Source organism: Nycticebus coucang, chromosome 3, assembly GCF_027406575.1.
Source record: "Nycticebus coucang isolate mNycCou1 chromosome 3, mNycCou1.pri, whole genome shotgun sequence".
Classification (NCBI taxonomy): domain Eukaryota; kingdom Metazoa; phylum Chordata; class Mammalia; order Primates; family Lorisidae; genus Nycticebus; species Nycticebus coucang.
In genome coordinates, this window is record NC_069782.1 from 160,204,603 (window position 1) to 160,217,601 (window position 12,999).

At 54.0% G+C, this 12,999-nt stretch overlaps 1 protein-coding gene across 1 annotated transcript in view; it reads left to right on the forward strand.

The window, feature by feature from the left end:
• The window catches only part of INPP5A (inositol polyphosphate-5-phosphatase A), a 193,414-nt gene that overhangs the window by 75,173 nt on the left and 105,242 nt on the right, over window positions 1-12,999 (forward strand). The window contains exon 3 of the mRNA XM_053584591.1: window positions 8,767-8,867. Within this exon, the coding sequence (XP_053440566.1) occupies window positions 8,767-8,867 (101 nt within the window). The remainder of the gene's footprint in view (window positions 1-8,766; window positions 8,868-12,999) is intronic.

Genomic DNA, 12,999 nt, shown 5'->3' on the forward strand with positions numbered 1-12,999 from the left:
GGATTATAGTTTTAAATATCAATTCTGTTCCATTGTTTGATTTTCTCCTTCAGGGCCCTTCATGAGGAGATGCTGGCCCTTTCCCATCTCCCTTCCCTGTCTCCCTCTCCCTTCCCAGCTCCCGTTTCCCTCCCATTTCTCCTCTTTTTTCATGATGCTGTTTTCACTTTCTTGGTGGTGTTTTGGTCTTAATGCCCATTGCTGGATTTTCCTTTGGTTGATTCTATCTTGTGATTCGTTCTTCTTTTCTGGATGGTTGTGTCCTGTTCCATCTCCTCGCTGGGCCAGTCACGCCGTTCACGTGTTCCTCTCTCCCTCTTTTTGGTCCATTCTGTTTTACTTTTGTGTTTCTGATTCCAAGTGGGCTTCATATTCTCAGATGCTCATTTGAATACATTTAATCCTTTTGCAATGTAGGCTTAAATTTTATTCCCCTCTTTGGTTTCTCTGCGGTGGGCACATTTTCCTCTGTTTACATGTACAAAGTTGTTCCTTTCTCTCTCTCTCTTTTTTATAGTAGTTTGCGGGGATGGGTAGAATTTCCATTTGTTCATTCTTGAAGCCAGTAGGGAGTTTATAGGATTCCTGGTTTGCTAGCACCCTCTTCTGTCAGTCTGGGGGAGTCCAGGTCTGTTGCTGGTGGTAAGTTTGTATTGGTAGTAACTGGCCTGGTCAACAGAGGGAGACTTTGTATCAAAAAAATGTTTTTTCCTGATAACAAAGGGGACTGAGGGATATATGAGGCCCCTTCCTGCACAGAAAGCTAAGCCCTGGGCTGTGCACAGGGGCAGAGGACAATGTGGGTGGTGGCATCCCAGGAAAGGCAGGAATGGGTAGTCCTGGAGAGTGTCCTCAGGAGTCAGGTGGGAATGGTGTGCTCTGCTGAGCACTAGCCTGCCGGGCGATGAGCAGTGCTGCCCGCCTGCCCTGGGTGGTGGAACCGCTAGGCAGCAGATGGGGGTGGGTAGGGTGGACCCTTAGCTGGTGTCAGCACCTGCCAGGAGGCACCTGCTGAAAAGAAACCCATGGCCCAAAAGAGGTGACCGCTCAGCATTTGAGCCAAGGCTTTGGGTTCATGTGGCTGGTTCTGCCCCAGATCCCTTGTGGCACCGAAGTCAGCATGTCGAGTATACTTTCTCCCCAGAAGGCTTGTGAGGCTCCCCAACATACCTGCTCACAGGGCCTACAGCCAGGCACAGCAAGGCAGTGGGGAGAGGGAGGCCACAGTGCTGCCCACAGTCCTGCAGACACCTGCACCTCTCCGTTCTGTTGTAAGTCACAGAACAACCCTGACCCTGGGGAGAAAATTTACTTCCTATTCTGTAAGGAAAGGAGTGGTTAGAATGCCTGGAGGAGGGTGAGTCTGTGGAGTGGAGGGATGAGTATATGGGAGAAGACAGAGATGGCTCCACTGTGCATGATTAAACACAAGGACAGACGGGACACAGGGAGTAACCCTAGGGAGTAAGTGAGATGGTGGAGAGAATCCTGTGTATCCAACCTGGAGAGGTAAACACACAGACGGGGGAGTACAGTGCATCCACCCTGGGTGAGTAAACACACGGACAGAGGGAGGACAGTGGATCCACCCTGGGTGAGTAAACACACGGACAGAGAGAGGACAGTGCATCCACCCTGGCTGAGTGAAAACACGGACAGAGGCAGGACAGTGGATCCACCCTGGGTGAGTAAACACACGGACAGAGGGAGGACAGTGCATCCACCCTGGGTGAGTAAACACACGGACAGAGGGAGGACAGTGGATCCACCCTGGGTGAGTAAACACACGGACAGAGAGAGGACAGTGCATCCACCCTGGCTGAGTGAAAACACGGACAGAGGCAGGACAGTGGATCCACCCTGGGTGAGTAAACACACGGACAGAGGGAGGACAGTGCATCCACCCTGGGTGAGTAAACACACGGACAGAGAGAGGACAGTGCATCCACCCTGGCTGAGTGAAAACACGGACAGAGGCAGGACAGTGGATCCACCCTGGGTGAGTAAACACACGGACAGAGGGAGGACAGTGGATCCACCCTGGGTGAGTAAACACACGCGCAGAGGGAGGACAGTGGATCCACCCTGGGTGAGTAAACACACGGACAGAGGGAGGACAGTGGATCCACCCTGGGTGAGTAAACACACGGACAGAGGGAGGACAGTGGATCCACCCTGCTGAGTAAACACACGGACAGAGGGAGGACAGTGGATCCACCCTGGGTGAGTAAACACACGGACAGAGGGAGGACAGTGGATCCACCCTGGGTGAGTAAACACATGGACAGAGGGAGGACAGTGGATCCACCCTGGGTGAGTAGATACACGGGCAGAGAGAGGACAGTGGATCCACCCTGGGTGAGTAAACACACGGACAGAGGGAGGACAGTGGATCCACCCTGCTGAGTAAACACACAGACAGAGGGAGGACAGTGGATCCACCCTGGGTGAGTAAACACACGGACAGAGGGAGGACAGTGGATCCACCCTGCTGAGTAAACACACAGACAGAGGGAGTACAGTGCATCCACCCTGGGTGAGTAAACACACGGACAGAGGGAGGACAGTGGATCCACCCTGGGTGGGTAAACACACGGACAGAGAGAGGACAGTGGATCCACCCTGCTGAGTAAACACACAGACAGAGGGAGGACAGTGGATCCACCCTGGGTGAGTAAACACACGGACAGAGGGAGGACAGTGGATCCACCCTGGGTGGGTAAACACACGGACAGAGAGAGGACAGTGGATCCACCCTGGGTGAGTAAACACAGGGACAGAGGGAGGACAGTGGATACACCCTGGGTGAGTAAACACACGGACAGAGGGAGGACAGTGGATCCACCTGGGTGAGTAAACACACGGACAGAGAGAGGACAGTGGGTCCACCCTGGGTAAGTAAACACACGGGCAGAGGGAGGACAGTGGATCCACCCTGGGTGAGTAAACACACGGACAGAGGGAGGACAGTGGATCCACCCTGGGTGGGTAAACACATGGACAGAGAGAGGACAGTGGGTCCACCCTGGGTGAGTAAACACACGGGCAGAGGGAGGACAGTGGATCCACCCTGGGTGAGTAAACACACGGACAGAGGGAGGACAGTGGATCCACCCTGCTGAGTAAACACACAGACAGAGGGAGGACAGTGGATCCACCCTGGGTGGGTAAACACACGGGCAGAGAGAGGACAGTGGATCCACCCTGGGTGAGTAAACACACGGACAGAGGGAGGACAGTGGATCCACCCTGGGTGAGTGAACACACGGACAGAGGGAGGACAGTGGATCCACCCTGGGTGGGTAAACACACGGGCAGAGAGAGGACAGTGGATCCACCCTGGGTGAGTAAACACACGGACAGAGGGAGGACAGTGGATCCACCCTGCTGAGTAAACACACAGACAGAGGGAGTACAGTGCATCCACCCTGGGTGAGTAAACACACGGACAGAGGGAGGACAGTGGATCCACCCTGGGTGGGTAAACACACGGACAGAGAGAGGACAGTGGATCCACCCTGCTGAGTAAACACACAGACAGAGGGAGGACAGTGGATCCACCCTGGGTGAGTAAACACACGGACAGAGGGAGGACAGTGGATCCACCCTGGGTGGGTAAACACACGGACAGAGAGAGGACAGTGGATCCACCCTGGGTGAGTAAACACAGGGACAGAGGGAGGACAGTGGATACACCCTGGGTGAGTAAACACACGGACAGAGGGAGGACAGTGGATCCACCTGGGTGAGTAAACACACGGACAGAGAGAGGACAGTGGGTCCACCCTGGGTGAGTAAACACACGGGCAGAGGGAGGACAGTGGATCCACCCTGGGTGAGTAAACACACGGACAGAGGGAGGACAGTGGATCCACCCTGGGTGGGTAAACACACGGACAGAGAGAGGACAGTGGGTCCACCCTGGGTGAGTAAACACACGGGCAGAGGGAGGACAGTGGATCCACCCTGGGTGAGTAAACACACGGACAGAGGGAGGACAGTGGATCCACCCTGGGTGGGTAAACACACGGACAGAGAGAGGAGAGTGGGTCCACCCTGGGTGAGTAAACACACGGGCAGAGGGAGGACAGTGGATCCACCCTGGGTGAGTAAACACACGGACAGAGGGAGGACAGTGGATCCACCCTGGGTGAGTAAACACACGGACAGAGAGAGGACTGTGGATCCACCCTGGGTGAGTAAACACACGGACAGAGGGAGGACAGTGGATCCACCCTGGGTGGGTAAACACACGGACAGAGAGAGGACAGTGGGTCCACCCTGGGTGAGTAAACACACGGGCAGAGGGAGGACAGTGGATCCACCCTGGGTGAGTAAACACACGGACAGAGGGAGGACAGTGGATCCACCCTGGGTGAGTAAACACACGGACAGAGGGAGGACAGTGGATCCACCCTGGGTGAGTAAACACACGGACAGAGGGAGGACAGTGGATCCACCCTGGGTGAGTAAACACACGGACAGAGGGAGGACAGTGGATCCACCTGGGTGAGTAAACACACGGACAGAGAGAGGACAGTGGATCCACCCTGGGTGAGTAAACACACGGGCAGAGGGAGGACAGTGGATCCACCCTGGGTGAGTGAACACACGGACAGAGGGAGGACAGTGGATCCACCCTGGGTGAGTAAACACACGGGCAGAGAGAGGACAGTGGATCCACCCTGGGTGAGTAAACACAGGTCAGGGGAAGGACAGGGGATCCACCCTGGGTGAGTTAATACATGGACGTAGGGGTCAATGGATCCACCCCGGTATAGTAAACACGTGGAGAGAGGGAGTGCAATGGCTTCATGGTTGTTGATTGAATACGGGGACGATTTGGGGACTTCTGAGGGTCCCACGGAGCTTTGTTCCTGACTTTCTGAACCTTAGTGTTTTGTTTTCTGGGGAGACCAGCTCTCACCTCAGCTGTGCTTGCCACAGGGTTAGTCTTGGTGGACACCTCTGGTTGGCCTTCGTGCTCCATTAGGTATGCAGATCTGCCAGAGGAGGGAAGATTTGGCTTTGCTGTTAACCTTCTGCTGTCTGGCTGTTTCTGACTGGACAGTAGACATGAGGGCTGGTGCTTTCATAGCCACGTTGTAGTCCTGAGGCAGCCTGTGTAAGGAGGTGGTGCAGCGCGGGTGCCTCTGTGCCTTGCTGGTTTCATAGCTCTTGTCAGGAGATACTCCTCTGTTTCCAGTCTCGTCGTCAGGTTTCCTATCGTTTTCAAGAGTCAACCCTGACATACATGTTATTACCCAGCTTTTCTGAAAATTTCTGAGAATAGAACTCAGTCACTCTGGGAGAAGTCTTTCCCCACCCCACTTTCTTGATTTGTTTACTGCACAAGCAGGATCTGGTGGTGGGGCTGTGGGCAGAGGAGCCCAGCTGGAGGTCCCTGGATGGTGGGCACAGGCTGGAGGCCAGGAGCCACTTGTGCTCTTGGGCAGTTGGTGGGTCAGGAGAGCAGGTGGGAGGAGCCAGAATGTCTGAGGTCCTGAGTGTGATACCATGTGGGGCTGTGCTGGTTCTGGGGGAACTGCCATCCTCCCAGACCTCAGTTGGCCACCATGTTCCCCACATCCTGTCTTTTAGGGCCTTCTGTGCCAACCAGGGAGGACCAGGCGCCCTGTGCTGCTCATGTGGTGCAGACCCTAGTCCCCTTCTTGGCAGCAGTTGGGAGGGTTGGGAAGGGGGTTGGGCCTCACCAGTCCTGGAAACCCTGAGGGACCTGGAGCCCCTAGGCCTGGCACCTGTTCGTCACATGTGAAGAATAAATAGGCTAAGAATTTAGTTCCAAGACCCATGGAGAGCACATGGGTCTTGGTTCTGGTGGCTGTGTCTCCAGCCCATGCTTTAGCTTGGTGGTCCTGCCTCACCCTGTCTGGGCAGCCTCAGGTGGAAGGGTCCTGGAAGACCCCATGGGCTCTGCATGAGTCCTGGGTTCGTCCTCATCCCAGGCAGGCTTTGCTCTATAGAGCTGGGCTCAAAGGGGGCCGCTGAGGGGTAGCTAGATCTGGCCCGTGAAAATGGGTCCTTATTCATGCGGACTCCAGCAGGTTATGAGTGGGAAGTATTTAGGGGCCTTCAGTGGAGACAAATCCAGGCTTATGGTCATGGGGAAGGAGGTTCAGTGCACTGTCCCATTCAGTGTGTGCAAAATCGGCAGAGAGTCTGGGGTGCAGAGCAAGAGGCAAGCTGCCCTCCAGCTGAGGCCTCACACTGCTGGCCTGTGCTGAGCGTCCCAGGCCCTGGCCATGCACACACCAGGCTGGTCCTGCTGTGTGGGAGGCAGAGGCCACTCCAAGTGCAGAGTAGGGGTCTCTGTGGGGCCACTGGGTCCCCATGAGTCAGGCTGCGGGACTGTGGCAGGCCAAGGGATCACAAGTATGTTTACGTGTGGCCCCAGCTCTGGGTGGCAGACCCGGCCCTGGGGCCTCAGGTGTGAGCTAGCCCCTGGTGGGCAGCCTTCTCTTTGAGGTGTCTGTGTGCTGGAGTGCATCCCAGGTACAGCCTGTGGGCCAGGGGACAAACTCTGTGGGTCTTCAGCAGCCTGTGGCACCTTCTGCCACTTTCCTGTCATGGGCCCAGAGTCCCCAGTGAGGCAGGTGCAGGCTGTCGTGTGGGCTGAGCATTCTGCCAGCTCCTGAGTTATGGCTGCTTGTGTGTAAGGGAGCAGCCCAGGGTCCCTGCCGACCCTGGAGGCCATCTGGCCCAAGACCGACCCTGGTGGACAGGCTGGCTCTCCAGAAGAATGTCGATACCTGTAAGGAGGCCTGGCCCTGTGGGCAGTGCACTGTCTGGCTCTACAAGCAAGGCCTGCCCCAGCATACTCCCCCAGGGGCCCTGTGAGCTCAGGCACAGCTGTCCACCCAACACTGCCCAAGTGACCCCCGATACTACAGTGTGGGAAGGTCGAGGTGCCTGTGTCCACCTGCTCAACTGTCCCAGGATGGCTCTCGGGAGGTGGACATGCTGTAACCCAGCTGGCCCATAGCATGTGTGCCTGCCTTGAACTCTTCCCTGTCCCCAGGCCAGCGCATGCAGCCCTGCAGCGCCCAGCCCCACCGGGGCCCGTGTTGACTCAGCAGAGGCAGCAGGTATCTGTCCTTTTATACCAGCAGGTGGGTCACGACCCCTTTGTAACAATGAGAATACATCATGGCATTAGGCAGATATAGGTTCTATATCTTTCTGAGCGTGTTTACACCAGCTTGTGTCCATGTGACTGAGATCGGCCCTACCCGCCTTCTGTGTCAGGCCCCTCAGTTTGGTGTCCAACCCTTCCTTTGTCTTCCAGGACCTTGTGAAGGTTGGTGCCATTTCCAGAGTTTTCCCTCTGAGACATTTATAATCCCAGGCCCAACTTCTCAGTGATTAGGGGACTTTCTCTTAGGCCAGGTTTGGTAGGGAGCAGTGACTGTTAGATCGGATTTTTAAAAGTATCAGCAAGCTAATGTCACCCAGACGTGTCACCTCGTCTCGTGGCTCCCTGATGCCTGCAGGGTCTCTTCAGCCCTGGTGCTGGCCGTGAGGCCCTTGTGGGAGTGTGACTAACTTTGCCGGCCTCTCTGCACCATCCTTCATCCCACTGCCTGCTGCTCTTCGGAACCTCCATCTGGTACTTCTTGGGTGCAGCCTGCTGCCCTTTGCTGGGTGCTAGCTGTTTCTCTGAGTCCTAGCTGTTTCTCTGAGTCCTCTACCCAGGGTGTAGGAATAGGCTGTGGGGTCCTGTCGGGCGTGGCGAGACCTGCCCCATGGCGTCTGACCCCTCTCCCCCCTCGGTGTCTCTCCCATAGCCATGATCAGGACTGTGCTGCCTCCTCTGCTCTGCCTGGGGGTGTCAGTGAACCCACAGCCCACTCTCTGAGTGCCCACTCTCCTGCCAGGTGGAGGAAGAGCAGCCAGCCCCTGCCTCTGAGGGGTCAGGGCCTGAAACCTGGCCGGCACCACCTGCTCCCAGGTTCAGTGCCAGGTGCCCTATCCCCACACTGCCTTCCACCAGCCTCCCAGGTCAGTCTGCTCAGCTGGCCTGCTTTGCTCTCTGCCAGAAGTCTCCTGGCTTGTCCATGGGCCTGTGTGTCCCTTTTCATGTCCTTTGCTGGCATCTTCGTGATGTGCTAGGAGTGAACAGAGAGAACCTGAACCCAGCAATGCCTCTCATCTGCCTTTGCCTCTCAGCTGGGCCTGCTGCCTCATGCAGGGGTTGTGCCTCAATGCGCACACATGCACACGGGCACAGGCACGTGGCTGTGCCGCACCCTTGCTGAAGGGTGTACCTGAGTGTTAACAGATGCTGTGTTTACTGGTGAGGCTATGACCGACTTAGTTGGTTTTTGGAGGCTTTCAGGATGCCTCGCACTCAATGTGTATTGTCTTTTCATAATTGGAAAAAATCACCCCTAGATTATTCAGTAAGGTTCTGAGAAATTCTGAATCTTCTCTGAGGAGTCTATAGAAATGGGAAAATGGGACACACAGGAAACAAAAGCAATCGGAAGTGTAGAGGTGACGCGATCCCCGCGGTGGGCGGTGTAGAGGTGACGCGATCCCCACAGTGGGCGGTGTAGAGGTGACCCGATCCCCGCGGTGGGCGGTGTAGAGGTGACCCGATCCCCGCGGTGGGTGGTGTAGAGGTGACCTGATCCCCGTGGTGGGTGGTAGTTGGGGCCTCCCTCCCTAATGACCCCTAGGGTGCCTGGGTGGGGCCTGTGTTGAGACCGCCGCACAGCCTGTGCCTGACGTGTCCTCTCCCTGCAGGTGGTGCACACGCACAAGCCGCACTTCGTGGCCTTGCACTGCCAGGAGTTTGGCGGGAAGAACTACGAGGCCTCCATGTCCCATGTGGACAAGTTTGTCAAGTAAGTCCTGACGGGGGGTGGGGGTGGTGGTTCTGGGAGGGTCCCCACTTCACCACACTGGACTCCCTGAGGAGGTGTGGCCTAGACAGGTTGCAGCTTGTGGCCGTGGCCCTGGGATGGGATACAATGCCACAGAGTGATAGCCGTTGGCCACCAGAAGGGGTGAGGGCCTGTGCTGTCAGGCTGGGGAGGAAGCCCAGGTGCTGGAGGAGCCATTCCTATCTGTCAGCATGTGCCTGAGGCCACAGGCATGGTCTGGGGCAGTGAGACTGCTGGTGTGGATAGCAGGGAGATCAGCTTGGAGCTTAAATTGTCCATCGGGGAGACAGGGGCCATGTGCACTGCCCCAGCACGTGCCCTGCGCTCCTCAGTGGGTGGGTGTGGCCAGGTCCTGCCTAGAGGAGAGAGTGGACATTGGGTGTGACATGCTGATACTTTGCCCAAGTGCCTGCCCCACCATGTGGAACTGTAGCACAAAGGAACTTCCTCCCCCAGTCCTGCCTTTGGCCCCAGGTGCCCCATCAGCCCCAGACGCTGTGGTCCCTGCCCCTTCCCGGGGTTGTGCTTCTGGAAGCTTTCTGGTCTTAACTAAGGTCCCTCAGCAGGGACTCTGCAGGCCTGACCTTGCTTATTTTAGGTGTCCTGAGATCCCTGTGGTGGGGCAGAGGCGGGTTGCACTGGACCTTGGTCATCTTGTCCAAAGCCCTGGAATTGTGGGCAGGTGTCCTGGGCCCCCTGGGGCTCCACACATATGCTGCCACAAGGCATGCACCTGGAGGGGAAGGGGCTGCAGCTGCCTCTGAACTTAACGCTCAGAGGTCATATGTCTTTACACAGAAGAGCAACTAGAGACGGTCAGCCCGCCACACACCCTGGGCCACCCCATGGCCAAGCTTGCACCCTCTCATTGTAGCTCCTTCCTTGCAAGTTGAAATGAAGCAGCACATGGTCACATTGTATGCAGCCCAGAGTGTGCCCTGCCCTCAGCCTGTGCAGCACAGGGTCACGTTGTGTGCAGCCCAGAGTGTGCCCTGCCCTCAGCCTGTGCAGCACATGGTCACGTTGTGTGCAGCCCAGAGTGTGCCCTGCCCTCGGCCTGTGCAGTGTCGCTGTAGTGGGTGTGCGCTTTCCACAGGGTGCACCCAAAGGGCATATTTTGGGTAAACGGGACATGGGGGCAACCTTTTATAGAGGGCAAGGGTTCTGGCCCCCGAGTCTTCAAAAACCTCATTGGTGATGAGAACAGAAACTCCAGGGTTACCAGGGACATGAGACATTTAAATAAAGTTTATGGAAAATGTGTGTTACGAAGAAATTATGCATGGATTGCAAAATTCTTTTGCTGTAAACTCCTAACTTGTTATATAACCTGTCTGAATGGAATCTGGTTTGAGGCACTAAGGATGAGGCAACATTTTGAAAAGAACTCCCATCAGAGCAACATTAATTCTGCTAAAATTGACGAAGAACAAACATCAGATTTCTGGTGAAGCTTGGGTGCAAGAATGGTGAGATCCCTGACACTTTATGAGAAGCTTGTGGGGATGGTGCTCCAAGCAAGTCAACAGACGGATGAAGGTGAGGCCACAATGAGGGAAGAAATTCATTCTGCTTGTGCCCCCGGTTGAAGAGTGTTGACCTCGGTCAGCAGGAGCCACAGCGACACCACAGACATCTCAGCTGGCTCAGCTCACACACTTCTGACTGAAAAGTCAGTGTTGACAAATGTCTCCTCGATGGTTGTCAAACCATTGCTCCCAGGTCAGCTTCAGACAAGAGCGGAACTTTCCATGGAGATTCTGCACACGTGAGACCGAGGTCTTGGAGTGAGCCTTCAAAGAACTGTAACAACAGATGGGATGTGGTTTCCCCACACGACCCTGACAGCACAGTCACAACCGTGGCCACTGAGAGGTGGGCGTGACCAGGCAGAGCCCATGTGCACCTGTCAAGAGCAAAGGTCTTGGGGACAATTTGGGGACACTCAAGGTGCTCTGCCTTTTGACTGTTTGGAGGGCCAGTAACTCTGCTCATTGGGACGGTGTTTAGAGAAAGTGCCAAAGTCTTAGTGACCATGCCCGGCTCACTCCCCTCAGCTCCCAGGCTTCAGGGAGGATCCTCAGGCTTCCACCGCACGGTCCTGAGTTGGCTTCTTCTGGCTTCTTTCTGTTTCCCAATCTTAAAATTCTTTAAAGGGCTCCCTTTTTCTTCAGTTAATAATATAAAAAGATTGCCCTGGCAGGGTTAAATTCCCATGGCCCACAGTTCCTCAGGGGTGGGCTGAAGGCCTGGTGTCACAGAAGTCTTGAACTTGGTGGAACTTATGTTGAGAAATAAAGCTTATATTTTTAATTTTTATACTTTCATACCACTTTCCACAAACTTTCTGAAGTCCTCTCATAAATACAGTAGATTTATTATTTTATTGTTATTCTATAAAAATATATTAATGAAAAATAAATAATACGTAAGACTTTTTTGTTAAGTCCCATAGACTGTGTTGGAGAACCTGGTGGAGGGTGGTGTTTCCCAGGACCCATGGCAGCAGGGCTCATCCCTGTGTCCCCACCCTGTGTCCATGGACCTTGCCTTGTGGTCTTGTCCCCTTCTCTGGAGTCTGCTACCCATGACTGCTAGACCAACAGAGTGAGGCAAAAGTGACACTTTGTGACTCGTGCGGCTGTCCACAGGGGTCTTATGCTTTGAGAAGGCCCCTCCTTGTGCAGTAGCGGTGCAGGTATCTGTATCTGTGGGTGATGTCACTAGGCCCTCTCAGCCTGGGTAGAGCTTTGGGACTGGGAGAGGATTCCTCTAAACAGTGCATAAGGTGCAGCCTACAAAAGATAAGATTCGTGAGCCTGAACATGCTAAAATAAAACTTGTTTCTAGAAAGGTGCCCTACACAAAGTAATAGTGCAGCACCCTGGGGAAACTCTGCTGCACTTCACCATCTGTCTGTGTTTAACAATAGAAATTAGCATTTAAACACATAAGGAGCTCTTGTAAGTCAGTAAGAAAAGAAGAAGGTGTCCCCAGGCCTGCAGGTGCCTTCCCCGCACACCTGAGCGCACCTAGGGCGGGCGGCCTCACTGCCTTCTGCAGCCCTCGCCCTGCGGCCCAGCACCTGCCCGCCCGCCCCATCATGCCTGTGTTTGCTGCCCGCTGAAGTCTGCTCAGCACACATCATTACTGTCATATTTTTACTTGAGATGGTAATATTTTTTAAATATCAAGAAGAAAATGTCACTTATTTTCACTTCTTCATCTACCATTTTCGGTGCCCTTCACTCGATATGGGTCTAGTTTTTATTTGTCAGCATTTCCCTTCAGCCTGAACAACCTTTTTGAACATTTATTTTAGCACAAGTCAGCTGCTGATGTATTTTCTCAGCTTTTGTTTGTCTAAAAAAGGTCTTTGTATTCATTTCTGAAAGATATTTTTTGTTAGGAATAGAATTCTAGCTTGTCCCTTTTTTGTCTCTCACCACTTTAAGGCTGTCGTCCCATTGTCCTCTGTATGGCATTGTGTCGGGGGAGAATCCAGCCATTGTGCTCTTCTTCATTTTCTTGTATATAATGTCCCTTTTTTCCCCCGACTGCTAGATTTTGTCTTTATAGTTTTCCAGTGACTTGATTATGTTGGGCCTTGGTTTACTTTTATTGATGTTTATCCTGTTTGGGGTTCTTTTAGGTTTTTAAATCTCTGGAGTTATAGTTTCAATCAAATTTTGAAGATAGTTCATCTATTAATTCTTTAAGTATTGTATTTCTTTTCCTTTCTTTCTCTTTTAATCTCAGACTCTGGTTTCCTGATGTTAAACTGCTTGGTCCCGACATGCAGGCCGCACCCGGCTTTACTTTGGGCAGAGTCTGTGGTTGCTCTTTAAGTCACATGGCTGTGTGTCTGTGTGTGTGTTTATTTTAAGTTCACCTGTGAATCTGTTTTTATCCCAATGGTATTTGCAGCTGGGCGTCACTTGTGCTTTTGTGTCTTCTGTCCTCAGTGTGCTCACGCTTGCCTCTGAGCCTTTGGGCACACCTGCAGCAGCTGTTTGAAGGTTCCTGTAGCTAGTTCCTTCACGTCTGCGCTTTCTCTTCTGCTTATCATGTGATTGTGGGTCATGCCTTTGCT